Source organism: Halichoeres trimaculatus, unplaced genomic scaffold, assembly GCF_033239565.1.
Source record: "Halichoeres trimaculatus isolate MK-OKI-2021-1 unplaced genomic scaffold, fHalTri1.1 fHalTri1_scaffold_2, whole genome shotgun sequence".
Taxonomy (NCBI): domain Eukaryota; kingdom Metazoa; phylum Chordata; class Actinopteri; order Labriformes; family Labridae; genus Halichoeres; species Halichoeres trimaculatus.
The window spans coordinates 20,679,346-20,705,910 of NW_027437180.1; the positions used below are offsets into that span (position 1 = coordinate 20,679,346).

The 26,565-nt window shown below is 39.9% G+C and overlaps 2 protein-coding genes across 4 annotated transcripts in view; both read right to left on the minus strand.

The window, feature by feature from the left end:
- LOC141800559 (bifunctional apoptosis regulator-like) overlaps positions 1–26,565 on the minus strand; it is a 176,466-nt gene that overhangs the window by 149,594 nt on the left and 307 nt on the right. For 2 of the 3 annotated variants that reach the window (XM_074683183.1, XM_074683168.1), the window contains exons 2-9: positions 24,058–24,352; positions 22,448–22,546; positions 22,198–22,294; positions 20,049–20,221; positions 19,693–19,837; positions 19,009–19,188; positions 17,352–17,548; positions 15,870–17,110 (exon numbers count right to left, since the gene is read on the minus strand). In XM_074683183.1, the coding sequence (XP_074539284.1) occupies positions 16,918–17,110; positions 17,352–17,548; positions 19,009–19,188; positions 19,693–19,837; positions 20,049–20,221; positions 22,198–22,294; positions 22,448–22,546; positions 24,058–24,344 (1,371 nt within the window). In that variant the 5' untranslated portion in view covers positions 24,345–24,352 and the 3' untranslated portion in view covers positions 15,870–16,917. Of the gene's footprint in view, positions 1–15,869; positions 17,111–17,351; positions 17,549–19,008; positions 19,189–19,692; positions 19,838–20,048; positions 20,222–22,197; positions 22,295–22,447; positions 22,547–24,057; positions 24,353–26,565 lie in introns of those variants that run through there. The other variant, XM_074683176.1, reaches the window with a different exon arrangement.
- On the minus strand, positions 922–15,054 carry txndc11 (thioredoxin domain containing 11). Its single transcript, XM_074663690.1, has 13 exons — positions 14,748–15,054; positions 13,056–13,152; positions 12,818–12,937; positions 12,151–12,248; positions 10,799–10,928; positions 10,583–10,676; positions 8,682–8,794; positions 8,290–8,493; positions 6,597–7,296; positions 4,806–4,987; positions 4,498–4,610; positions 3,951–4,031; positions 922–2,880 (listed from the first exon to the last, which is right to left on the minus strand). The coding sequence occupies exons 1-13, from the start codon at positions 14,870–14,872 to the stop codon at positions 2,352–2,354; spliced, it is 2,586 nt and encodes an 861-aa protein (XP_074519791.1). The 5' UTR covers positions 14,873–15,054; the 3' UTR covers positions 922–2,351.

Below are 26,565 nucleotides of genomic sequence, written 5' to 3' on the forward strand. Positions count from 1 at the left end.
ACCAAGATTTTTAATCTTGGTTATGCTCCTTTTCTGCAGTTTAATATGGACCACTAATGTCTTCATGAAATGGTAGTATGTGTTTTGGTCAAAAAAGCCAATAAATCAAGCACAGCAGCATTGTTTCCAGGCTCTCATAGCCCCTCTGTTCAGAATGGTCTGATTTAGTGGGCGTGACCTTCATATGTAAATGAGCCCCCGCTGATACCGCCCTGCTCTTAGTAGCTGGCACATTTCATTGATAAATAAACTCTTGACACTTAGTCTTGTCTTATTCCGAGATGGGAAGCTTGTGCATGGAACTATGTGGCTGTTTATAGCCAAAAACAAAGCAGTGATGGCTTTTCAGCTTTGACATTCTCCTCCCGGGGTGGGGGTTCAGGGGTATCTGCTCTGGTGGACCAGACTTGCTCCTGATTGGTCAAAAAAAGGGAATCGCTGACGTCGGCAAATCTCGTAAATTCCAAACAGCTTGTTTTGGGTCAGGATTTTACATTTACAAGCAGTACTAAGTACAGGTTTTGTCATTAAATATCCCATTTTGTGGGCTGGGAGGAAAGTCAAAGACCCACAAATTTCACTCAAAGACTTAAAGTGATTTTTGCACAATATGAGACTTTTACAAATGCTGTTATGGTTGAAGCTTCTTTGGATGTGCTATTGTTAAATCTTTCTTGCAATTATCCCCATTATCATTTTGCTATCAACATATCTTTTAGACATCAAATGTCTACAAAATGAAAGCTAAAAAAATAATGGCTAAAATTACAAAAAAGGCACCAAAATTTAAACTGATTTCACTGATTTTTCTGTCTTAGCTGTGACTACTGTTGAAAAAAAAACAGGTCCAGTCCATCTCAAACATTAACCACAGTACCATGCAGGGGAACAATCAGATGAAAGATTTTTAATCAGTAAAAACAGGTGCAATATTTCACATGTAAACAATTGCAGCATCTTATTCTTAATACCTGAATAGTAACAAAGAAATAATATTTTAGTGACTCAATAATTCCTGAAAAAAACAGTCAAAAAAGACCAACACCCTTTCAAAGACAAAGAAAATGTTTCTGATTATTTCAAGCGCTCCTTGGCTCACCTGCAGGTCGGTGAGTGAGTGCCTCATTTTTCACTCAGCCTCTGCTTCATTAGTTGCCCCCCGCCTCCTCTCTGCCCTGCAGCCAAACTCTACATCACTTGTGTTAGTGTTAAACTCGGGGGCAGAGAGAAACTTGGCTTCAATTGTTTCATTTTATGCTCTGCTTGAAAATTCAAAATCAAAACTATTAATAATTATCAAACAATATAATTTTGTGTTTTAGCAGCTCCCTTTTCCAGCAGGACAGCAAAGACAGGAGACAACTTTGGCTTGAAGACATTTCTGATTAAACCAACAAAAAGCTGAAAGCTGCACAGAAACCACTTTCACGGGACTCTACTGTTGATTTGATTTTTCAATGCTACTTCTGATACTTGATGGAAAAACACAACTTAGATGCTTGAGTCAGGGGAGGAATAAAAAACAGAGTGATGCAGGAGTCTGCTCAAAGATACTGATGACAACTGAACAACTTAATTGAAAAATGAAGAGGAGCTGCTGATACAGCTCCTTAACATGATGCTGGTACGTTTGTCAGCATGAGATTTTGGTTTATGAAATGATTTGCTATTATAAAATACCATAACTATTTGGATGGTCATGACATCATTTAAACTTTAATTGTTTCTAAAAACCAAACCCAGACCTGCTGTTTTTAGAGCTGTCAAACTGTTAACCACAGCTACACTGGGAAAAGAAGTTCTGTACTGTGATCCCAAAAAGCTCATCCTCTGAGATTCTTAACAGAGCAAATTCAATAGAATCCAAGTTAAACTGAAGTTATCTGGTAGTGATTTCCACCCTAATGGTTTATTTTATTCAGCTTTTATTTGTGAATGTCACCCACAGAGTAGATAGTTTGGCTGCAGGGTCTGTGTAGTAAGTAGAACTTGTGTTTAGTCTTCATTTTTCAACAGAAAGAGCATCAGAAACAAGGACTTTAAAGTGAACAGTTGGCACTTAATTCTTAGTGTGTTGCACAGCGTGGATAAGCCTACTGTAATCACAGCACTTAAGAGTATTTTGTCCACCTTGCTAGTTTTCCACCTTTTATTTTTCTCTTAGTTGTTTCCTAACTCAGCAGTAGTCTCAGTAATCCTTCTGACAGATGAAAAACTGTCGTTTCATCCTCGTTTTCCTCACTGAAAACATTTATCAGGCCAACATCTCAGGATCTTGCAGCAGCTCCTTCTACCATTTCAGCTTTCCTCTGCCACCTTGGCCCTCTCTTCTCTTCCCTGCACATTTGATGTCACGAGGTCATATGGCTGCGTTTCTGTTCCGACTCTCTCCTCTCCCCTTCTGCCTGCTCTCTAGCCTCTGTCCTGTCCTTCAGCGCCCTCAGCAGGACCCTGAGCAGAGTGTTTTCGTTCAGCAGGCTTTCTGAGGTTTCTGCCAGCTCCTGAAGGCGCCTCACTGCCACCCCGAGCTGCCGACTCTTCTCCCTGTGCTGCTCCTCTAAGCTCTGCCGCTCCCGCTGCAGCTCTGCATTCTGTGCTTCTAAGCCTTGAACGTCAAATGTCAGTCTGCGGTTCTCCCGCCATAGCTGTGCCAGCTGCTGAGAAAGACGCTCTCGGGCGTGGTGAAGTGCTTGGACCTCTCGTTGGAGAGCCAAAAACTCAGCTCGGAGGACGGCGTTTGCTCCTGGACCTTCTGCTTCACTGGAAGCTGTTACTGGTTTGTCTGCGTACTGCACAGAGCCCGAGTGCTGCAGCAGAAAGTGCAGGAGGTTTGGTAAGGTGATGGGCAGATTGTCAGGGAACTTCACGCTTAAATGTTTCCTTAAAAAACATACACACAAAAAAAAGTAAGAATAAGAACAAGTGAGAAGATAACGTGAATAGAAAATCTCTTCCCCTGAAGATCATAGAGTTTATCAATTTACCAGTTTACATACAGCACAAAGGAGAATACTGCACAAACCAGGAATTGACTTGCTGTGAGGTGACAGCACTTTGCTCTAACACCTAGAATTCAATCAGTATCAGAGGCGGCTGCTGGTCAGTCAAGAAGGGGAAGTTCATTTTTTTCCGGCCTACATCATAAATTTGTTTGTTTATTTAAATGTAAATTCTACCCTCTTTTCTTTTTGAAGAAATGATCTGTGACCCTGTCGTACCAACCAGGTGATTTTCCAGGGATTTTACAGGTTTTCTCTCGATGGCCAGCAGAGATAGACTGCTTAAACGGCCTTGGCCCACTGTGTTTTAAACAGGAGAAGCTCCTCTCCACAGAAGATGCTTCAGTGGAGGGTTATACTTCAAGATCACTGACTGGCTTATTTCACTCTCAATCAAATAGAGATTCGGCCTCAGACAGATCATCCAATCATCATGCAGAAGCCCAGCGTCCAGGCCAGCCCACTGCCTCATAGACCCCCAGGGAAGCTGAGCGTCTGATGGGCGGGACAAAGTCCAGCGTTTATCCAATGACCGTCCAGTTTCCACAGGGGAACAACCCACTCTACACTTCCCCGCTGAGGTCAGAAGACGCCCAGCGTCCGACAGTGTTAAAGCGCTGAGACGCTGCGGGGATGAATGTGAAGGAGGTCGAGCCAGTTACCTGTGATAGGTAGCTGATTCTGAACAAAAGATGAAGGAATTCTAGCGCATATTTTGTCAATGAAATGTACACACAGCAGTTCATATCACCACTTTTTTGGGGACATTTTAGGGGAAACTGAGCTTCCCTTACAGTCTTAGAGCAATCGCCACTGATCAGTATCTGACAAATTTTCAGGATTTTTCTGCTGATTTCTTTTCTTTCATATTGTTTAAGAATATTCTGGTACTTGCTGGGAAAAGGCCCAGTTGCAAGAGGAAAATGAAAGCATATAAGGTGTCACCCTTACCTGTACTTGGGAAAGAGGAGAATGGAGGGAACGTGATCCACCATGAACTCCCACGGAAGGTCATTACGTGCAATATTCACCCTAACACACAATGTGGGAGCCTTATGTTATCCTCATGAAAAAAGACTTTAGTAGAGAACTGATATTGAATTAAATGGAAAAGCTTGGCTTGAAATTAAACTACAGTATAGAAGAGTATCATAAGAGGAAAAAAGTTGTATTTTTCTGAATTAACAATGGATCCACTGACTGTCTCTTGAGTCACCATGTAACCCACTTGAAAGCATTTGCACAAACTATGGACAACTCCATTGATGCCACTTACCACCAGTATCTCCCAACGTCTTGAACCCAAAGCAAAATAAAACTGGGTTAAGTGTAACACCAGGGGCATGTTTGCTTCCCTGTGAGAGGTGCTGTTGGTAACATTTATCGTAGCTGCAACTCGTTGATTCAGGAAAGCCGAGCAGATTATTTCATTTTCCTGTTAATTCTTTAAGCTCCCGTAAACAATGTGAACACACTCAACACATAAAAACTGCCGTACCTGGCCACAGTGATGCTACTGTTTCCCTGCAACAATCTGGCCAGCTGGATGATGATGTGGTTGAGAGCAGAGCAGAAACCACACCACTGAGTGTAGTAGAACAGCAGCACATCCTGCAGGAGAATACAAACGTTATCAAACATTTATCTTCCAGTGCATGAATCAAACTAAGGTCAGACCGAGGATGCAACACGCCGAGGAAAGACCTGTTCCCTTTGTTTTTGGGATCATGCTCACTCATCAAACAACATCCCTCAGTCAACACAACAAGGTAATGAAAGTCTGATGCTAAGAGTTTACTTCTTCACCTTTTGGAGGTCCATGACGCAGGGCAGGAAGGAGGAAGTGGTCAGCTCTATGATGAGGAGAGGTCTTGGTGTTTGCTGCTGGTGTTGCTCTGGATGATTGGTTTCTTCTTTCTGTCCTCCTTCTCCCACCAGATGTCTTTGCAGCAGGCTGTAAGGTGCACTGAAGTTCCTGATGAAGGCCTCTATAACGAGATACATGCGCACGAAATTACAAAAACAAAAAAACATTAAAACGTTAAAAACATGTAGGCTGCTGAGACAAGAAGATGTTTAGCTGTTGTTTAGAAACGACAACTAAAGGGAACATCAGGTTTGACCTCTGAGGTTCTCAGGCAACAGTTAATACACTAATCTTTGTAAGGGACCACTTTAGTTCTTTCATTGCAGAATACTTGTATGTAAATAAGAACAGTGACATGTTAGCACAGGTGCTGGGAAAAGCCAGACAGTCATTGTTTTGTGTGCAGCACAACTTGAACAAATCAGGAAACAATTACCTGCAGGATTTATAGCATATGAGTGTTATAGGCTGCCAGTATTTTAGTAACTCTTTTAGTTTTTCTGTTTGTACTGATACTCCTGAAGTTTTTCCATTTTTTTGAGTCTGACTTTTATACCTGTACTTGTTGTTTTATTTGTGGAAGAAATGTGATTTAAGCCAATAGCATTTGTGTCACAACTTGGCTATATTTGTTGATGCAGTTAAGAGTTTATCTGAACATGCTGTTTACAGACTGCGCAGATAAAACAGGATAGGAAGGTCTCAACATCCTGTGAGGAAATTATCCCTCTTTTCCAAGTCAGGTGGGGAAATGATTTTTGAATATCTGAATATTTGAAAAGTCATTAACATAAAAAAAAATCTAATGGTTCATGTGACAAAGGCTTTGTCCTGTCTGCAGCAGGTCACATTTTTGCTGCAAGTTGGGGATGTTATGTGTCAGTTTCACATAAAAGCAGATATAGCAGGACAGGAAGTTGTGCACAGAAACCACCTAAAACGCCCAATGACTTTCAAAATAAAATAAACCGTGTCCAAACCAGATCGTTTAAACAACAAACTGACAAAAAACAGAGCCAGACCAAAAGTCAACAGGCTGAACATTTTATAGTTAAAACAAATATGAGGAGAAGCCCAAAAGTGGATTGGGAAGTGCGAAAACTCCTTCGAAAAACATAAACCAAAATGAATTTCAGTGCAAACTCTGCAAGGTTAGGCTAGCACAAGGATCTGCAACCTACACCTCTTTGACTCCTGTGCACTGTCTCCTTGTAGCTTCAAAAAAATACTATTATTGGAGTAAAGAATTTGTATTTTTCTTACAGAGAGAAATAATGATTGAATACATTGACACTAAATGAAATCGTGCATTAATACTTTGTTGAACTAAATATGCATCACATCTTGCAATTAAGCCTGCCATCGCTTTACTTTGCCTCAGTGGTAGGCTTCGTCACCTGAAGGAGTAAGTTTGATGACTGACGTAAAGAGCAGGCAACCCCTCTCTCTCTTTGTCAAAGTGTAATGATGCTAAGGTACATTTCCAAACTTGTTCACTTTGTAAAACTTCTTTCTTTGGTCCTAAGAGCATTATTTTACTCAACCAATGTAAAAACTTTGAGCACTGGGGGTTTCTCAGATTGTTTTTCAGTCTGGTTTGGTTTTGCAGCAGATATTCTTTTGTCATAGTTAAAGCTAAAAAGAAGATAAAAAGTGAGCCGACTCTATGACAGAAACTTGAAACAGCCAACCTCTAGTAGAAAGCCCAAAAATAGATGAAACAGTCTTACCTAGGGATTCAGTCAGTGTGTCTGCTGGGCTGTGATGAAGGACATAATGACTCTCATCCTTCAGGTTCACAATAGCTGCAAACATCCCGTCACTGTTCCCGTCGCCTTGTGCACCAGTTTCATGGTGAAAAGAAGCACTTTTGTTGTGTGTTGCTCCAAGCCTCACAGCCAGAGGCCAGTTCAGAGCAACATCCAGAACATAAAACCTGAGCGTCCTATTTGTCAGACACCGGAGCCCTGTGATGCCGTCTCCTTCCTGCGGAGGGACGGATGTGGAATGAGGCGTTAGGGGAACTTTTTGAACATCTGGCTCCTCTTTGGCTTGTGATTCATTGTTGAGTTGAGGTTCGACTGTTCTGCAGCAGGCACTGTATTGACTGAACGGGCTGTAGCTGTCCAAAAAGTGGATACAAGGGAGGGAGTTCTTGATGGGTATGGGGGCAGGTAGTTGGTGCAGGCAGCAGTGTCTGAGATAAGGCTGCAACAAGTCTCGGTCCTGATCCACTGAGGGGAATGAGCAGCGAGCAGAGGAGCTGGTCAGGCTCAGTCGTGACAAGCTGCGGCAGACCTCGCACACGCTAGAGCTGGACTCTGAGAGAAGAACTGACTGGCAGCATGAGGAGTAGGAGGTGAAACTTTCGTCCAAATCGGTGTGGCTATTGTGGTCACAGGAATGGTAGCGCACAGCAATATCTGCAACCTGGAAGATAAAGAAAATTAAGGTTTAATTTTAGGAACAATAGCTATGATTATTGTTGAAATTCTTTACTTAAATTCAGTTTTAATTAAAGCTAAAGAAGTCTAAATGTATTTTCATTAATCTATTTTAATTCAAACAACTTTCTCCAGTGCTCAAAGGGGCTGAGAATCCAAAGAGTTTTTTTTAGATCAGAGAGAAACCAGTTCAGAAAACAATCAGGGCAATTTACAAAAACTTTTTTAAAGTAAAAAATGACATAAAGTAGAAATTAAAGATGAGGTAACTAACAGTAAGGCAAATAAAACACCTGGAAAGAAATTAGGGCTGGGCGATTATGGTAAAAATAAGAATGTCGATTATTTTAAGTGATATTGAAATCACAATTAATATACACAGTTATTCATTTATTCAAAAACTTCAGTTTTTTTTTATTTAAACACAACTTTAAATAACCAGCAAGTGGCACATACAGTATTATTGATACACATAAGTCACACACACTCGCTGTAGCTGCACACAGAAGAGTTATGAAGCACAGGAACTTGCATACATCTACACTGTGTGGCATATTAATTGTTTTTCTTCGATAATATTGTTTTTATGATTGTCAGATGGCAAAATTGAAATCACGATTAAAATCCGATTAATTGTCCAGTCCTAATAGAAATAGTATATGCTGACAGCAGGATGATGACTGAAAGTCTAACTTGATAAAAAGGGAACAAAAACAGAAATGATTCAAAGAGTCTAAGGTGTAGGTCCTGATTCAAGACCAGAGAGTTAATCAAATGTATCTTTGAGGGGTTGGTTTTATCTAATGCACAAGCACTGACTTTATCTTATGTTTGTGAATAATTCCCAAACCAGAAGCTTGTTCAGAGAAAACAGGAACCTGTACAGTTATTATTGGACTGACCCCAAGTACAGCACCGTCTGTGAATCTTAATGACCTAAAGACAACTAAGACAGATGTTACCATCTGAAATGACACACCTGCTGTAGCAGTGGACTAGGCTGTAAGGCGAGAGGATTGTGCGGCAGGAACAGCAGCAGTGCCGGACCTTTAGTTAACTCTTGCTCCAAGATGCGAGACTTTGTTCCTGGAGGCTGCAGCCAGTGGAGGACGGTCTCACGGTGTTCAAATACCCAGCTACAGATGGCCTCTGATGTGAAGTTGCGTTCTCTTCGTGGGAAAATCTGACGGAACGAAAAATAGAAACAGACAAACTGTGCTATCACATCGCTTTAAACAAATCCTTTTGTGGGACAAGTTGTTTTGTTTCTGCATTACAAGAAAGCCTAAAATAGAGTAGTCAAAAATAAAGAAAGTGACTGATCAAGTTTTCATAGTCATGAATGTATGTGCCACTGTAATGCGAACTTACCAGAGAGGAGTTTAATCTTCTGTTGAGATAAACTGTTTCATCTTCTTTAAGGGAAATGGCTTCTGCTACCTGTTTGTTAGTCACGACCCCAAAACGTATAGCACCACGGAAATCTGCCCCAGAGACAAAGAGTAAGGGCTGCAGCCTGAAAAGTTTCACTTATACATACAAACACGTCCGTATATGTACATGGTGCAGAGGTATTAACTAGGGTGACCATATTTTGATTTCCAAAAACGAGGACAACAGCACTGGCCTCGAGGCACAAATTCAGACAGGCTTCTTATATTCTTAATATTTTCACTGCCCCGTGGTTACTCCCGTCTGTGGAAACACCACAGTACTGGATTTTTTTGAGTGCTTCATGAGTGACTTCAACAGAATGGGGGGCTATTACACCTAGAGATGGGTACCGAATCAGGTACTTCTAAAGGTACCAACCGAATTCTGTCAAAAGTACAGAGTACCGATTCATGTAAAATCAAAAGGTACCACGTTTGGGTACCTGAACACATCCTTGTGACTGTGAGGAAGTGAAAGAATATTCGATTTTCCATGATGGACATGAACACAGCATTGCAAGGGTATATACTGAAGGATATATATGTTAAATTGAAAAAAAAATAAAAATAAAATATATATATATATATATATATATATATATATATATATATATATATATATATATATATATATATATATATATAATATTGTTAAAGAAATTGATATTTTTTACCACATAACTACAAAAAAGTACCAAAAATTTGTACCGTTGAGCACTGGTACCGATTGCCAGGTACCGGGCATTGGTGCCAGCACTACTAAACTTTTTAGCAACGTCAGAGTCAGGAAATGTCTTTTTTTAGCAAGGCACTGGTACAATCCATGGACCTGTAGCTGTTGTGGTGTTTTACAGTATGAAATGCCATTGTCATGTCATGTTTTTCAGTGTCCATGTGAGCTTTGAGATCTCCAGCACCTTTGTTGGACACTGAGACATATGTGCCAGCTTTGCACACGGTTCACTCTGCCTCCCACTTGTCCCGATTGGGACGGTATGTCGGAAATTTTTTTTTGCAGTTCATCTGTGAAGCTGCACTTACGCTTAGGCCTCTTCCGTGCAATACAGCTCCGCTGTCTTAACAGCCCTGTCTTCTCCGCTCTCCGTCTATGTCTCTCTCTCTCGCCTTCTCTCTGACCCTCTCACTCTCTATGTGTGTGTGCACGCGCAGAGCAGACCTGCCCACAAGGCAGCCTCTCGGTAAGTGATGCGCATGATAGTATTGTTTGCAAGCGCCGGTCAATTTACGGACGCGCGTAATGGTCCTATGAAAATCAGTGAACACCGGACATTTTCGTGAATTTATTAAACCTGCCCGGACACCCCGGACAGGACGTAAAAAGTGGACATGTCCGGGCAAAAGAGGACGCTTGGTCACCCTATATTAACCCAATTTAACCATAACTGTATGTCTGCAAAGGCCAATCAAACATGCTTCATTTTGGCATCTACATTTTCTGTTACACACAGACATAGGCTGCTGTATCTTAGAAAATATTAATTGAGGACAGAATGGAGTTTACTTTTACGAAAAAAAAAAATCAAAACAACAAAAAGTTGAATGTGTCTGTTTTGTCTGCATTGTGATCTGAATTTTTTTCACTTATTATCTAGGAGTCAGACTGAATAACACTGAAAAGGGCACTGAAATGTTTTTGACCTAATTCAATATCTAAAATAAAATCCAGCTCAAACATTTTTCAAAAACATTGATTTCTTAATTGAAGAAAATTCAAATCTGGCTTCAACAAAACTACCATTTCAAGGCCACTCATAGCTAAATTTGAACTCACAAACATTACCTTGAATGGCTTCATTTCAGTGAACTATAACCTCTTACCTCTTTTCAGGGCCTGCAGGGCAGAGGACAGATATGTGACGTATCCAGGCGGCTGTGGAGATGAGTTAAACTGGAAGAAACCCACCACTCGAGACTAAAAACACAGATGAGACAGCGAATCATAAAATGAATTGAGAAAGTAGAGTCTTCTTCAAAGAACAGCTGTGTAAAGACACAACAAGCTCACGATAGACTGCCTCACATTAAAAATATTACCTCATGGTAGGAGAGGAACTCTTCCAGTGTGGCTCTAGACGGGAGGTAAGTGAGCGGTGTTATGACTCGGAGGATGAAATTTTCCACATAATGGGCTATGAATGGACCTTTGTACTCAATGGGCCCAAACCTGCAGTACAGAAATATAGAGAAGGTTTTTTTAATTGATATATCTGATGATCTCCTTCTCTATAACATCTGCTTTAGAATATATCATCAAACTGAAGACTAGTTTGATACAGTTCATGAAATGAATCATCTTCTTATTGAGACTTCAGAAAACTACATCATACATCATATATTTCCCCTGGCCATGAAAATATACTGACTGTACTCTACACCTGAAGCTTCTCAGCTTTGACAGAAACAAAGATTTGGAGGCACCAGCTTCTCTTATGAAATCAAACAGCTTTGGACTGTTGTCAGACATAACCAGTGTGTTTTATTTCAGTTTACCAAAGATTTTTATTGAATTCAGGATCAACCAGTGATTAAAAAATGATTTCCCAGCTTTGCAAAGCATCTAAGTCTTGGTCTCATATGTACAGTACATGCAATAAAACCACAAAACAAACATTTTGTATGCTATTTGTTTCCACCTTTGTATCTTTTAGCACTTAGTAACTTGGTAGTAAAATATGACATAAATAGATGGTTTACACACTTTCTTACTTAAAATCTTTTTTGTAGGTCTGCAGACAGACCACATAACTGAAATAATTGCAGTTAACTGAACAGCATTCAACTGAATGCAATAACCAGTACCCTCAAACTGCCCAAGTTCAGTCGGGACTGCTCTTGCCAAAAGAGTTCATTATTTGCTGTATGTCTCCGATCTAGGATCTCCCTGCCCTTCCACTTGCCTCTGTGGAAGCTAAAAGTAGGAGAGCACACCTCCCCTCTCTTTCATCAGCATCCATTAAAAGCCAAGGCAGGGAGAGCAGCAGCAAAGACCTCCAGGGGTTCAAAACAGGGCGGGGACCAGTAGCAATATGTGTAACACTGGTAATCAGACACAGCATGAGAGATGCTGGAGTGAAGGAGTGGAGCAAAGTGGTTTGCAAGGGAAGCAGCGAGAGTAAGCAGTTCAGACAGAATGCCCATTTTGCCATTTGCTCGTTGGATGTAAAGATGTTATTAGCAGATAAGGGCTGGCTTTAAGAGCACTTGGTGTTGTGTTCTCCCAGCTTCCCTTTATGGCATCCTTGAACCAATGCTTTGCTAAGTGTTTGGCTGATTTCAAGAAAACACATAAAAAACCGACGCCAATAAACAATTCGAGAGTTGTTCAGTCACATTTTTAAGCCCACTATCCCTTAACATATGGAAGGATGAGCTCTGTGTCATCTCACCTTCTATAAAACAGATGGATGATCGGGTACTGATAGAAGCGGTTCTGCTTCCTGCATTTCCCCAGACTCCACCAACAGTTAACAGCCACAAACTGCACCTGTGTTTATAACAGAGAAAAAGAAACAGAGAGTCACAAACAAAGTAGTTTCAAGACTCCTGACAGGGTTAATTATGAGAAGATGAGGCTCAAAATAGTTTAATTTGCTATGCAAACAAGGCTAAAAATCAAACTGCATCCCACCAGGCTCTCTGTGTACGTGGCACTTTTTCTTTGGGCTGGTGCTCCACGCCCTGTGTCACACTGTGTGTTCATGCAGGCTAAAATTGAGTTATCTCTTCACTTTTTTGGGAGGCCGCTGAAACCCTCACCTAAACTAAAAGTTTTATCAAACAGATCTTTGCCTCCAATTATCCTCAATTAAACTGCAATAGACCAAACAGTGACTTTACCTTTAAAAAGAGTTTTTTTTATCGTGTTAGCCAGAGAAACACAGAACTACGTTCCTTTACCAACATAAGCCTATTATATTTTTAACCTTCAGTGTTTACTCATCAAACTACCCTGCTGCAGACCTGCCTATCATCATGTGAGAGATTGTAAGCAAAGGTTGGTGTTTGGCATTCAAACATTCCACTGTGCTTGTCATTTACTCAGGTGTACTGTACCTGTTTAGCCAGCTTCTTAGCTACCTGCTGCACTTCCTGCCGGGCAGCCATGGAGTGAGCACACCAGGGTGCATAGAAGAAGATAAGAGACACCTCGGCCACACTCCGTAGACGTTCCACCTGCAGAGAAAATGTTCAAATCTGTAGACTCAACCACGCTACTCAAAGGACGATTTTGTATGCAGAATTTGTAAGATCAGAAATATTTGTACATCAGGTGTATGTATCTGAATCTCACCTGGTCCAGCTGACCCAAGTAAAGATCCACTACTGGGGCCTCGGCAGAGAAGAACCTCACAGGTGGTCGAGCTGCTGCCACCACATTCTTAGCACGACTGCAAATTGAGAATATTTCAGAGAAATCATCACATATCATAGCATATAAAAAAAAAAAGATCTTTCATCAAACTTAACTTTTCACTCTTGGAAGGAAAAACCTGCCAGAGTGAAAAAACAGGGTGCGACTGAGATCATTTGTCTACGATTTGCTTCAAATTTCAATCTTAAGCAAGTGGAACTATCTAGTTCTGGTATCATTAGAGGTCAGTCCGGTGTTTTTAGTGTTCAAACACTTTCTTTGAATTTTATCTGCACAGAGGAAAGTTTAATTTACAACAGCTGTGAAGATAAGTAGGCGTGAGATAAGAAACTTGAGAAAAAATGCCAGTTTCTCAACATTTTATGTCTTTTGTTGTTGAATACTAAACTCAAGATTTAGATTTATGCTCAGTGAAAACTAACTAGAGTCTGCACATGATCTCATTTTGCTCCTGGAATTTGAAATGAACACAGCTATCTTTCTGTTTCTATTAACAATATATAACTCTTCTTTCCAGCTGATTTAAGGCAATAAGAAATCACATTTCAATCCACAGTAGTTTCAGCCAGAAGGTCTGCACAACAATATGTGAAATGTTCCAATTGTGGAATCAACATTAAAATGTCAATGACTAAATAAACAAGAAAAATAAACAGAATAGAGGATTCTGACACATTTTTTACCTACTCCCAAGGCACACACGGGGGAATAACAAATATATTATGGCCAAAGCTCAAGCAACACTTTTAGTAAAGAGAATAACTTTAATCTAGACCAACAGCTTCTTCAGGGTCATAGGTTGATGGACTAAATGGCTGACCCTGATGAAGCAGCCTGCAAAGTCATTTTCACTCCATTAGGAACAAACTCCTGCTGAAATTTTAAGAAAAATGATCTCAGAATATATTGTTCAAACTTGAATAAAGGAAAAAAAAGAACAAAAGACTTAAGATACTGTGAGCTGTGTGGTTTGGATGAAGAGGAAACTGAGTACACAGGCTCTTTGATCAGGGGCAATAAATAAAAGTGCTATGCTCTTTGGCCATGGGTTGTAGAAAGTCATTGTAATTCTGTTTTTAGAAAATAGATGACACTGCTTCCAGTCAAAAAATTGTATTTTGACTGAGGGACTTACACTGTGTACAGAGTATCTTTACATTCAAATGGCTGCTTACACACCAGAACAACATTTAGATATCTTCTTCAACCCTTTATAGGAGAGTGGGGAGGACAGCAGACCACAGTTTGCTTCATTTATCAAAGTTAGCAGCTGTTAACCTTCACAGGTAGTAACACTGACACATGAGTTGTTTGCTACAGAGCTGTGGTTGGCACACTGATGTCTAAACTTTCAGTAACAGCCTGGTAACAGAGATGATATACCCTGTGTGTGTGGATGGTACAGAGTATAAGTTAATCCTCTTGTCCAACAGTACACGTCAGTTTCAGACAGCTACACGATATTATGAAGACCCTGTCTGGTGACAGATAATACTACTGATGTTAGTAGAAGCTAATTTACGGTAAACACTACAAAACACTGCAAAATACTCACTCATACAGTACACCAGAATATGAGAAGAAGCTGATGTTTACAGTTCTGACTATTACCTGCAGGTAAACTTGACGGCCAACACGAGCAGGACGCCGAGCACGATAGCCCCGCAGAGAACACCCGGTCTCCGGGCCATCAGAAACAGCACCTGCCGGAGAGACCGCCGCACCCGGCGCAGCATTACAGGCTGTCGTCGGCTCCCGGTCCCATTTATACGCTTCGGCGGGTGCTCAGCGCGTCCATTTGCCTGGAGGGGCGGGGAGGAAGAGTGGTTCGACACGGGGACGGAGCTAACCTGGATTGGACATCGATGCTGTTAGTGTATGATCGCGGTCAGACCAACCTTTCTTCCCCACGTAGACTTTTCACTTCCGCAACAGTGACGTAAGGGAAAGGGGTAAAGTGTTATCGGCATTTAAAACGTTAAATGCTGTCATAATAATCAAGTAACTGCATTGGATTTGGTAATAATATTAAAACGCCACAAATGTATTTGCTCTTTCAAAATAATGTAAAGTTTTTATTCATTTTGAATGGCACTGTTTTAAGTTATGTTTCTTTTTATTTCTTAAAAGCTTTTGTACGACAGTCCCTAAGTTATCAACTGTCCTTGTAACAGTTGAGCGCTGGAGTGCGCTCTTTCATCACACTTAGAACAATCAACTGTTAACAAACATTCGTTAAATAATTCAAATGGTCTCCGATGGTGTAGTTTGTTTTAGTATATATATATATAGTTTGTTTAAATAATTAGTTTTCCTTTTTAAATAAACCATGGCTCAATTGGCCGGTGTAAAATTCAAGTGTATTGTTTTATCCATGAAAAAAATAATCTGGAAACACTGTTAAAATAATAAAAAAATGAAAAAATGAAGTGGTACATAAAGTGACTTAATCACAATTACAGTTACCACAACATTAGTATTAGGACGAACTAATTTTATAGTAGAAGTCAAACAAGAAAACTCATAACCTCAATTATTTGACAGGGTATTGGACATCATGTGAAGCCAGTCAAGACTTGCCACTATGTTTTGAGCATGACACAAACAATATTGTTCTCTTTTTGAAATAAAAATTAAAAAAGGTAAACAATTAAAGAAAAGCAATGGAAAACTGAGTCACAAATGAAAATACATACAATGTGTTTTGTTTTTATTTTGAAAAAAAGTCTTTATTTTGTTATTTTGGAACAATGAAAACAAAGTCCCAGTGTACAACTAGTAAGTGCAAACATAAAAAAAATAAAAAAGTCTTTGATTTGCTCCACCCACCCACATAGAAGTCTACAGTGCAAACATGTTTTAAGGAATAAAAGATATTTGCAACAAAATGTTAGTTAGCAGTACCAGCAAGTAAAATCTGCTCATTAAAAGCATGGAACAATATTTTTTTTTTTTATCTCAAAATGTTTCAGAAGCACTTGTTTTATTTTAAATGTAAGTGTTGAATGTATGGTGAGATGACAAAATTTTAACTGGGACAAACTTCAGTGTCAGAAATTTGTTCATAGAGGCTGAATTATGCTTCCTCCTTGGATCAACTGTTCAGTTTGACAATCCCATCAGCCTGAAAAACTAGAAACCCCAACATTTAACTCATTTCACTAACGCGTCTAAACCATGTAATGAGAATAGTTGGACTACAGACTAAACAGGTCTATAGCACAAGGATTTGATATACTTTGTCAAACCTTATTGGGCACAGATTACATGCATTAAAGTATGGTTAGTTGAAGAACTGATCATTTTCCACCTTCTGTAGCTTAGTCTGTGTCTGTAAATCACAGTCATATTGGTGCTATAGAGCTGTTAAAAAAAAAAAAAAACTCATCATGAAGCCATACTTTATGACCACCAGATTTTGAACAGGACTTACTATTTGCATCACTGCCCTCAAGACCATTTAGGCATTGTGGTTTGTTAATGCAGTGTGCACCAAGAGAGATTTCACTGCAGATATCCCTCCGGATCACTAACAACTCAGATTTCTCTCTGTTCTTCATCTTGTTGGCTTTGTTTCTCCCACAAAATGCTCAATGCCTCTCTTGTTCCACATGGCAATTTTCCAGCAGAGACACGAGACAGGAAGCAAGAAATCTGCCTTCCCTTCAGCAAATAAGCCAGTCTCATAATAAACACTCATCCTCAACAGCAGGATTTTCTGGCTATTTCATTTTGCAGTAAATTTTGTGTTATGATTCTAACACTGCTTAAAGGCAGTTTGTTACAGTGCTTGTGTCTCTGGGTGCATTAGCTGCTGCACAACCAAGTCTATGTTGATGATGGGGCTGAGGTAGAGAGCCCAGTAGAAGAGGCAGTTGCACACAAACTGTGGAATAAAGGGCCACAGGAGGACAAAGGCAAACCCCTGACATGACATCTTCCAAAAGTGGTTCCACATCTTGCCTGGCAGAGTCCTGAGGAGAGCAAAAGACCCAGGAGTGAATGTGTAGCACAATCCGTAGCCACCAGCCTGATTCTATAGATAAAAGCAGTACTCAACTCAGATATAAATGCAATGGGTAGAGGTAAAATTAAGTCCTGAAAACACGTTTCTTTCTTTCAGTTAAAATGCAGTTTATGTGCCTGTGTGGGTCACAAAGACAAAAAAAAGCAAGAAATCGACAGAACACATCTACCTGTCCTACACTTGTTTACCTGATGGCTGCTCTGGTCCATAGTCTCCACAGAGCGCAGCCTTCCAGCACAGACAGCATCATGGTGTTTATAATAATGAAGCGAGATGTCCAGTAATGGACGGCCAGCCAGTCCCACGCAAACTCTGCAATCAGCTGGTAAGGAAACAGGAGGTACTTCACAAGGAACACTGCCCACTGCCGTGTGTTGGGCTCCAACTACAAACACAGGCACATAAGAGATAATGATTTAAAATACCATCAGAAAAGATGGCCTTAATCAAGCCAAGCCAAGCTTGTTGAACCAAATAATATCAATCCTTTAAGAAACAGCAGGTTCCTTTCTGATGTAGTTTGAGATTTGCTTAAAGTGAAACTTTCAGACAGTTTTCAACTAAAACAGCCTCTTGCGTTTTAATTTGTAAATGCTATCTTACTGTTTAAAGTACAGGTCTCAACAGGGTGACTGTCAACCCTAGGGGGTCTACCAAGGTACTGCAGGGGGGTTATGCCATTTTTGGCTGATTGGAGATTTCCTGCAAAGATTTTCCCATATATTACAATGTCTTTGAATATACATGAAACAAGATGTAGTGAATTGATAAATGCAGGCAGAAGATGTAATCTTTCAGTCTAAAATTTACATATTTAGCAACACTCAAGAGCTCTTTCATGATGTTCACAGCTCGAAATTCGCTGCTCCTGGACATAGAGGAGAACCTGCCTCTAACACTGCTGCGCCAATCACCTGGCTGCATGTTACATGCTGGCTATGTCAGGTTCCCGGGATTTACCGAGAGCCTATTCAGCTGACTAAGGTCAGAGACAATAGGATGATGCTAAAATATTGTTTAAAAAGAAGCCACTTTAAAAAAAATAAATAAATAAATGAAGAAATTAACTTCAACCACAGATCCTTGTAAAATAGTTTTATCTTAAGATATTCCTAAAACACTAAAGCTCCTACCCACAACAGCAAACTACTGACACCAGTGTTATATTTTACCAAGTGCATGGATATGGTTATAAGTAAAAACAAATGGTTTTGCAATTCAACCAGAAAGCTCCACAAGGACAAGAGAAATACTCCCCACCTCGGAGACCACCTGTAGAAACACAAGTGGCATTGCACCTAATACAGGTCAAGACTGCAGCATGTCACCTCATTACCACCTGACGCCTGATTACATCCATCCACCCAAGATTAGAAAAGTTGTGTGCTCATCAGGATCAGACATCTCACTAATGAATGAGTGGGCCTATGAGTCTCATCTACTGATGGCTCGTGGATTCAAAGCCCCAGTGACTTCTGTGTTTAAAAGAACATACACAAACCTGTCCATTAATTTAACTGTCAGTACTGTATGTAAGATAACATGTATGTTAATGTCAGTAGCACTAAGAGGCCACCTCTTACGCCTGTTTATAACAAAAATGTCCATTTGAATAGCTTTTATGTTTGACTATCTTGCAATGTACAAACAGTGTACAAAGTATGTTTACAAATGGCAGTGGCAGGACCATCCTACTCACTGTACCTGTGTACTGTAACAGCGTGTTTGTGTGTTTTGCTGCATTCAGTTCAGTCTGGGGGTCCTTGGCCTAAATTTGTGCTTCATGAAGCCCTGATAAATGTATATATAACGAGTGTGTAAGCTGACAGTTTGCTAAGTTTTTACCTGTGAGATAAGGAAGCTGCTCCCCACTGACTGCTCAACGTGTGTGATGGCGGGGCAGCAGGTGTGCAGGAAGGGCAGGAAGGTTTCAGAGTAGTCGAATAAATACAAGTAAAAGATTGTGACGCGAGGAGAGCGCTTCAGTGCATACAGCAAGAACAGAGACTTCCCTGCATTCGCAGCCTGGCAGAAAAAGAGAACAGAAGAAAATACTCTATTAGACAACACTCAAAATGTTTCACATTTACATGTTGAGGTAAACACTGCAAAATTTAACACACAAATCAATCACAGACTTTTCTTTGCAGAGCCTGTAACAATGAGCCTTTTGTAGTCAGTGTCCGACAGTCATGTAAATATTGCACAGCAGGGACGCACTTATCAATAGCACTTGGCACCTTTAAAGCAGTATTTGCACTTTACTGGCTGTTTTGGCATGTCACATTTTTACTTTTTTTTTAACTCAACATCACTGTTTATTGATTAATCAAAAAACAGTATTTATTCAGCAACATAGAGGTGAGATAGAGAGCAATGTGATACTGTTTGGTATTTGATGAACGTATTAATTCATCTTCAAAACGGATACTTAAGTGTGGTATGTTAACTGCACATAGGACACAAACTGGCTCAGAAATCAAACTATCGACAGTTTCTGAGTGGTATAGCGTAGCAGACCATCTTTACCTGGTATTCCCACAGATTCTGCGGAGGTTTAACTCCCAGGGTTTTAACCCTGTCCAGCTCTGCGAGAACAGCTCGTCTGTGAGCCTGGTTTTCAATACTATAAGGAGGACTTAACAACTCTTCCTCGCCCAGCATCAACAACAGCCTAAAGTAAAAAAATAAACACAAATTGTTGGAAAATACATCAACAAATAAGCTACTGTATTTTCTTAAATCTCAGGTTGTCTGACTTTATCCAAATATAAACATAGAATGATCTATGGCGTGTAAACAGTTAAGTAGCTACATTATAAAGTGGAGGATAAAGAAAATAAATATGGCCTTCATCAAAATAACACCTTGTGTAACATTTTTACCTCCCGTTGACATTTTCCTGCTGAAAGGGTTCTCTGTACCGCTGGGCCCAGGGTCCCAAAAGTTCAAGCCAGGAGACGACCTCCTCAGGTGTCCAGCGAGACACAGGTTTACTAATCAAAGGGTCGTGCTGCTCCACTACACCACTGCTCCAGTGATACACCAGCACTACCACCTGAAAACACAAAGATACCAAAGAGGCACAATCAACACTTGTAGTGCTGTCAGCCTGCAGGCAAGGCAAGGTACACATCCATACCAGAAGACGAGACAGTCCTAACCAAATCATAGCCGAGGGGAACTAATGAAAGAAACAATGATTGAAGGGGAACTGTTATAGTGGCACACCAGAACAAGGTAATTTGAGTGCTGAGAATTCAATGGCTAAATCTCTGAAGTCTGAAAAAAAAAGGAATTAAACTGAGCAGTCTAGAGCTGAAACGATTCCTCGAATGATTCGAGGTACTCAATTACAAAAAATACTTGAGTGATTTTCTCCGCCTCGAGGAATCGTTTAATTTTAAAAAAAGATCAAAGAGTGGTATTTCAAATAGAACTGAGGCCATATTAAGAGAGTTTTCAGACCCCTCAAGCTAACTCTTATACAAAATAGCAACTAGCAACAAATCTAGCTTCTTTTCTTGACTTTGGAGACTAATGGGTCATTCTACGAAATGGGTGCCATTTGGATTCGCAACATTTGATGAAATGTACAAGACACAAAAAATGTGTCAAAGTGTGTTTACAGATTTTGGAGCTTCCAAAGCAAGTGCTCTTATTGACATGCTGTATCAGAAAAATTATATTTCTTAAAGAGAAAAATTGTCATTTGAAAAATAACTGCTCTTTAACTAAAAAAAAAAAGTATTTTATCCGATTACTCGATTAATTGATGGGATTTTCAGTAGAATACTCGAATACTAAAATATTCGATAGCTGCAGCCCTAGAGCAATCTATATCATGATATCCAGAAGATGCAGACAGTACAGTAAATCCAATTACTATTTCTGCTTACCACAAGAGGGCACTGCCTAGCTTTGAAATGAATTTGCAGCACGTCTGGAAAAACTGAGCCAATTAACAGCTCACGACAAAAACAAGTCCTTTGATGTTGCCATTAAGATCATTGCTTAACATGCGTAAAATTACTGTGTTTGGCAGAAATAAGCTCAGTGTTAAAGCAATGATCTGATTTTCATCATAAACTATGACCAAAACAAGTACAAACATGAGCCTCTTTTTAACAAGTGTTCAGTTTGAACTTTTTTTGAGTTATTGTTATGTAAAAAGAACATGCCTGTGCTAAGGGTAGGATAAAACTAATAGAAATTGCATTCCTACTGATGTAGATTTAAAAAAAACTCAGCAGAGCACAGCAAATGCTCATTCAGCTCCACAGTAATTACACTGAAGCCATCAACATAGTATAATGTGTATTTTGAAATTAATCCTCTGGCTTGTGGACAAGACGATTATTTCAGCTTAAAATGGCACCTAAAGAATATTCTCCCATAGAGACAAAACATGTTGAGAAACAGAGCAGAGCGTGGTTCTTCTGTTCATTCACCTGTTCTTTTTTGAGTTATTTTGGGGGAAACATTGAAAACAAAAGGACACTGTAAAAGTGAGTCTGGGTAACAGGTAGACCAAGATAAGTAAAGTAAAGCAAAAAAAGTTTAAGGTGAACCGAAGCTCAGTGTTTACTCAACAGGTTTTTTAATCTGGCAAAACTTTTGACGTACAGTCAGTGAAATCAAAATAAAAACAGGCCCTTGTTACCTGCTCCCAGCAGACACATATGTACACACGCAAGTCTGCTGCTGCGTGGCAAGACAAACACTGACGTTGCTCCCTAGTGCCACATGGACAAAATAAACACAGCCCATCTACATGATATGAACAACTGACCTCTTCCTCTGCTGATGAGGTAAACTCTAAACATTACATAACACTGTTGTCAGGACGTCGTAGTTACTTTGAGTTACTGTACATTTAAACACTCGTGGAATGGCCTGTTTAAAGGGGTCAGACTGAGTGCCGCTACGGTGGCCCTGAGGAATACGCTAAGGCTACAGCTTTTCTTACAAAGTCTGCAATAATCTTAATTCGTACAAGCAACAGTGTACATGACGTGTTTCTCCTCCACTCACAGCCACACATGAGAGAGCAGTTAGGACTCCAGGGAAGAAGAAGAATCCAACTCCTTTGTGCTGGTTTGTCTTTGATCTGCTCAAGTTATCACCATGCCTAAAAAAAAATAGAGGGCCAACTCATTAACCTCAAACCACAAATGTATCAAAAACTGGACATATGAAAAAGACCAGGCAAAAAGCGAGAGTGTATGATGACACAGACACACGGGAGCAAAGTTTAGAATAAAAACTGCTTAAAGAGTCCTACCTCTGGAAGGCCAGCAAGCTGCGGGTGATTTTGGGGTTGGATGAGATTTCTGCTCTTCTCCGCTGAACCACTTCACTGAAGAGCTTGTCAGTGGCATCCCTAGAAAAAAGGAGTGTTTGGAGCTTAATCCTTTGTGTAGCACTCTAGGCTGCATGCTTAAGCAGGCATCAAAACATCGTTAAAAATGTGTCCTTTTTTCGTAGAGAAATCTCAAGACTTTTTGTTCTGTTTAAAATGGACTGCCTCGGCACCTTCTAGCCTGGAGTCTCATGCACTGTTGTAAAGATATAACTCTTACTCAGTGTGTTTGTTTTGGAACAAATTTTCTTTGTTTATGACAACTTTTTACTGGATACAACTGGACAAGGTAAGGTATTCATCAGAACAGTTATGTAGAGCTGTTGTTTGAAACATGACAACAAGCAAACTTGAATTTGTACTGTCAGCTACAAGTAGTACTATTAGCAGCCCAGAGCTACGACATATCTGTATGCCAATGTGACAACAAGAAAACTGTTAGTTTGTATAGTTTTTTAGTAGCCATCCATGTACACTACTGACAGCCTGATGCTGTGAGACGTGTCAGTAATGTGTAATGTTAGTGAATCCTGGTTATGTCCTGCCAGTCATCTACCAGTCAGAGCTAACGAAACCTCACTCTTCGTTTTATTGATAGACTCTCCAGTTTAAACAGACCACTGCAGAATAACTGCTGCATGTGGGTTGGAATGGACATTATCACAAACAGCTCAGCCCTTGTAGCCTTTAGCTCGGGCTGTATCACGCTCCCAGTTAACTTTCCTCTGCTCTTCTGTCCTTTTTCTGTCTGGCAGTTAAGTTCCTGTGTCCACCACAGAATTAATCACAGAAAACTTTAATTTTACTGATCTCTCTTTTCACTTCTAAACTTTTTCAGCCTGCGTGTAGTAAATCGGTCTGGTCCTGCTCGACCTGATCGGTAAGCAATAAAGTAGCATTTCAAAATAACGCTGATGATCTCAATTCAAAGTGTGGATTGCAATCAGGCATATGTCTAAAAGGGAGACTTTTCCAAGATCACTTAGAAACTCATCACAGCCCCTTTAACCCTGCAAGCTAAACATATTTTATTTCATGAGTTTTAAAAACTTCTGTCTTATAAAAATGATAAATAGATTCCTTAAAAACTTGTTAAAAATGTATTCTTGAGGATTATCATACCACTACAGAGAGCTGAAGTTGTATTTTGGCACTTTTCAATTTGTCTGCTTGCATGAAACCATCCACACACTTTTTCATCAGGAAAATTCTTGTGGCAAGAATCAAGTCAAAGTTCTACAAAATTTTTAGTCGTATTTTCTGAATTGAAAGAAAATTTGAAAAAAAAGTTATCACAAATAACAAATAAACAAAGTGATATAGCATTTTTGGAGGGGGGGGTTTAAAAGGATTATTAACATCTCAGTTACAAAAAAGTAGAATTTTTCTGGCTACTTTTTGATCAGCCAGGCTTTACAGGGTTAAGAAAAGCACTTAAAAAACTAGAACTACCTCTCTGGTAAAGCATTATCACAACTTTCACAACATATAGACATTAGCAGCTCCAGGTGCTCTGGCTGTAAAAAGCATACCTCAGCAGTATGTTGACTTTAGGAAAGCCTTCCCACTTCTCTCGACACTCTGGGCACTCGTTCTTGTGAGAAGACTCCCACCACAGAGACAGACAGTGACGGCAGAAGTTATGGCCACAGGTCAGGGTGGTGGGGTTCACTAAGATGTCGTAGCAGCAGTGGCAGGAGAATTCATGTTCGGAGATGTCAGCGCTGGTGGTCTGAGACTGAGGAACTTCAGAAGGGAGAGGGCAGCTGTCCATTGATGCTTCGATACCATCATCTGACAAATCCACCTGGTCCAACATACTGCAATCTAAAAGAAGACACAAAAAACTGTCACAAATAAAAGACTGAAAACATCTTTGAAATGTGCTTAATGATTAAAATATGATATTGTTCGTTTTACAGTATTTTTTCTTTGTATAAATTCACAATAAGTGACCATGTTTTGTGAAGCACAGTCTTGTCACAGTCTCTCAAAGTTTATGCCTTGTCCTTCATCATTTTGTTAATCTAGTTGTTTTTTGCTCATAAAGTTGTGCAAAGTCATTGCAGTGTACATCCTATTTACAGCTGCAAACCCCAAAAATTATGAATTTACAGCCTGGCTGAAAGCAATTTTTAGACTACACAGGCCGGAAAGGAGGGTTAGAGGAAAACGTGAGACTTTTTGTGAATTATATTTTTGTGATTTTTTGCCTTTATTAGAAATTACAGCTTGAGAGGGATAGGAAACATGGGAACAAGAGATTAGAGGAAGACATACAGCAAAAATCAAGGCCAGGTATCAAACCATTAGCTGTTGCGATCAGAACCACAGCCTCTGTATCTAGGGCGTGCAACCAATCCAACCACACTGTCACTGAAGACATTAGTCCTGTTTCTTTCTCCAGAAGTAACACAACATGTCTGTTCAGCCTTTCATGTGTTTGGTCTTACAACTCTTGCAGTTCTGCACTGCAGACAAGTCTCCTGAAATCCCAAGTGATCATTTTAATGCAATTTTTTCTGGTATTAAATTCAAATATAGAGAGTAATGATTCAACGCCCCCCAAAAATGTGATGCTGGGAGATGGTTGGAATATCATTCTATTAATTAGCAGTCTGACTCAACAAATGCTGAATTTTCTCAAACTAATTAACCTTACAAGCTTGCACAGACCACACTATTGGCAGAAAATTACAGACACCCAACTCATTCAAATCTAAGAAAGACTCTGGCAATGACAGCAAAGGGAAACTTTCTTTTAACAGACACAGCTATTGTGCAGAACCAGATCATCCGCTTAAACTGGTTGGATCAGAAGAAAGGAAAAAGAGACGAGACAAAAAAGAAAGATAGAAAACAGGATGTTTAGATAGATAGTAACAAAAATAATGTAAGAATTCATTTGATAATGATCAGCTGAATTTGCAGCACAAATGCTTCACCAACCTTGGACATTTTCTGAAGAGATTTTAAGACTCATTGTTTTGATTAGCTTTTGTTTTACTTGTCTGCTTTTGTGTACCAAACTAGATCAGTCTTTATTTATGTAGCAATATTTCTCAACCAGTTTTGTCTCAGGACGTTTCACAGAGCGAGTAGGTGTAGACCATTCTCTGTTACAGTATCAATAAAGACCCACCATCAAGACGGACTCGGTCTGATCTCATCATAACCCACCAATGAGTAGAGCACTTTGCAGGATGTGGCAACTTGTAATGGCAAGGAAAAACGTCTTTTAACAGACAGAAGCCTTGAAAAGAGCCAGAATCATATCAAACAGCCATCTGCTGAGACTGAGTTGGGGTAAGAGAAAGGGATAGAGGGGATACAGAACAGAACTGGACAGAGGCTAATAACAACTACAAAAACCATATGCAAAAACTCCATATAAATGCTTATTGACCAGTCTTTTTGTAAAGATAAAGCTAACATATTATAATCAACTGTCACATGTACAACAAATGTCCATCAATAAAGGTGTGCTGTTTGTTTGCCCAAACCATTTCTGTGGTGTTGTCTTTTCCCTCAGCTTCTCATGTACCTACACCTGTTTGAGTCATCTGGCTCTCAGATCGGATGAATTTGACACGTGGAATGTTTAAAATAACATCCCTGTTCTTGTTTATTTTTAATTATGTAGAAATCAATAAAAGCCCGTTCCTGTCCTACAAGATACCAAAATCAAAAAGTTTGAACAAAACAGAAACCGCTCTCCAAATAGTAAAAGCAACGCCAGAACTTGGATGTTGTAGCACATGTATGTTCCTTTCACATTCTGCTATCTAAATGATAAAAAAAACAGTAGTTTTGAACATGAACAGACCTGTTTACAAGGATAAAAAACAATAAGAGCAGCATGCAACGCTTAATTTATAGTTTGATTACAGGTGTATCGTATGGATGACACAGTGTATGAGAGCGTTGGGCAGAAAAGACACAAGATAAACGCAGCTAGCTGGAGTAGCCTTTAGCTCGATAGCAACATTTCCTGGTCTGTGAAGGAGGAAAGAGGACAGAGAAAGCGGCAGAGGGGTCTA

Bases quoted from the DNA above. Each gene is read 5' to 3' on its own strand.
- txndc11 (XM_074663690.1), bottom strand. From the start codon at position 14,872: ATGCTGCGCCGGGTGCGGCGGTCTCTCCGGCAGGTGCTGTTTCTGATG. The intron at 10,929-12,150 runs GTGAGATGACAC...TCTGTACTGCAG, and splicing joins ATCCATCTGTTTTATAGAAG to GTTTGGGCCCATTGAGTACA. The intron at 2,881-3,950 runs GTAAGGGTGACA...ATGTTTTTTAAG, and splicing joins CTCCTCTTTCCCAAGTACAG to GAAACATTTAAGCGTGAAGT.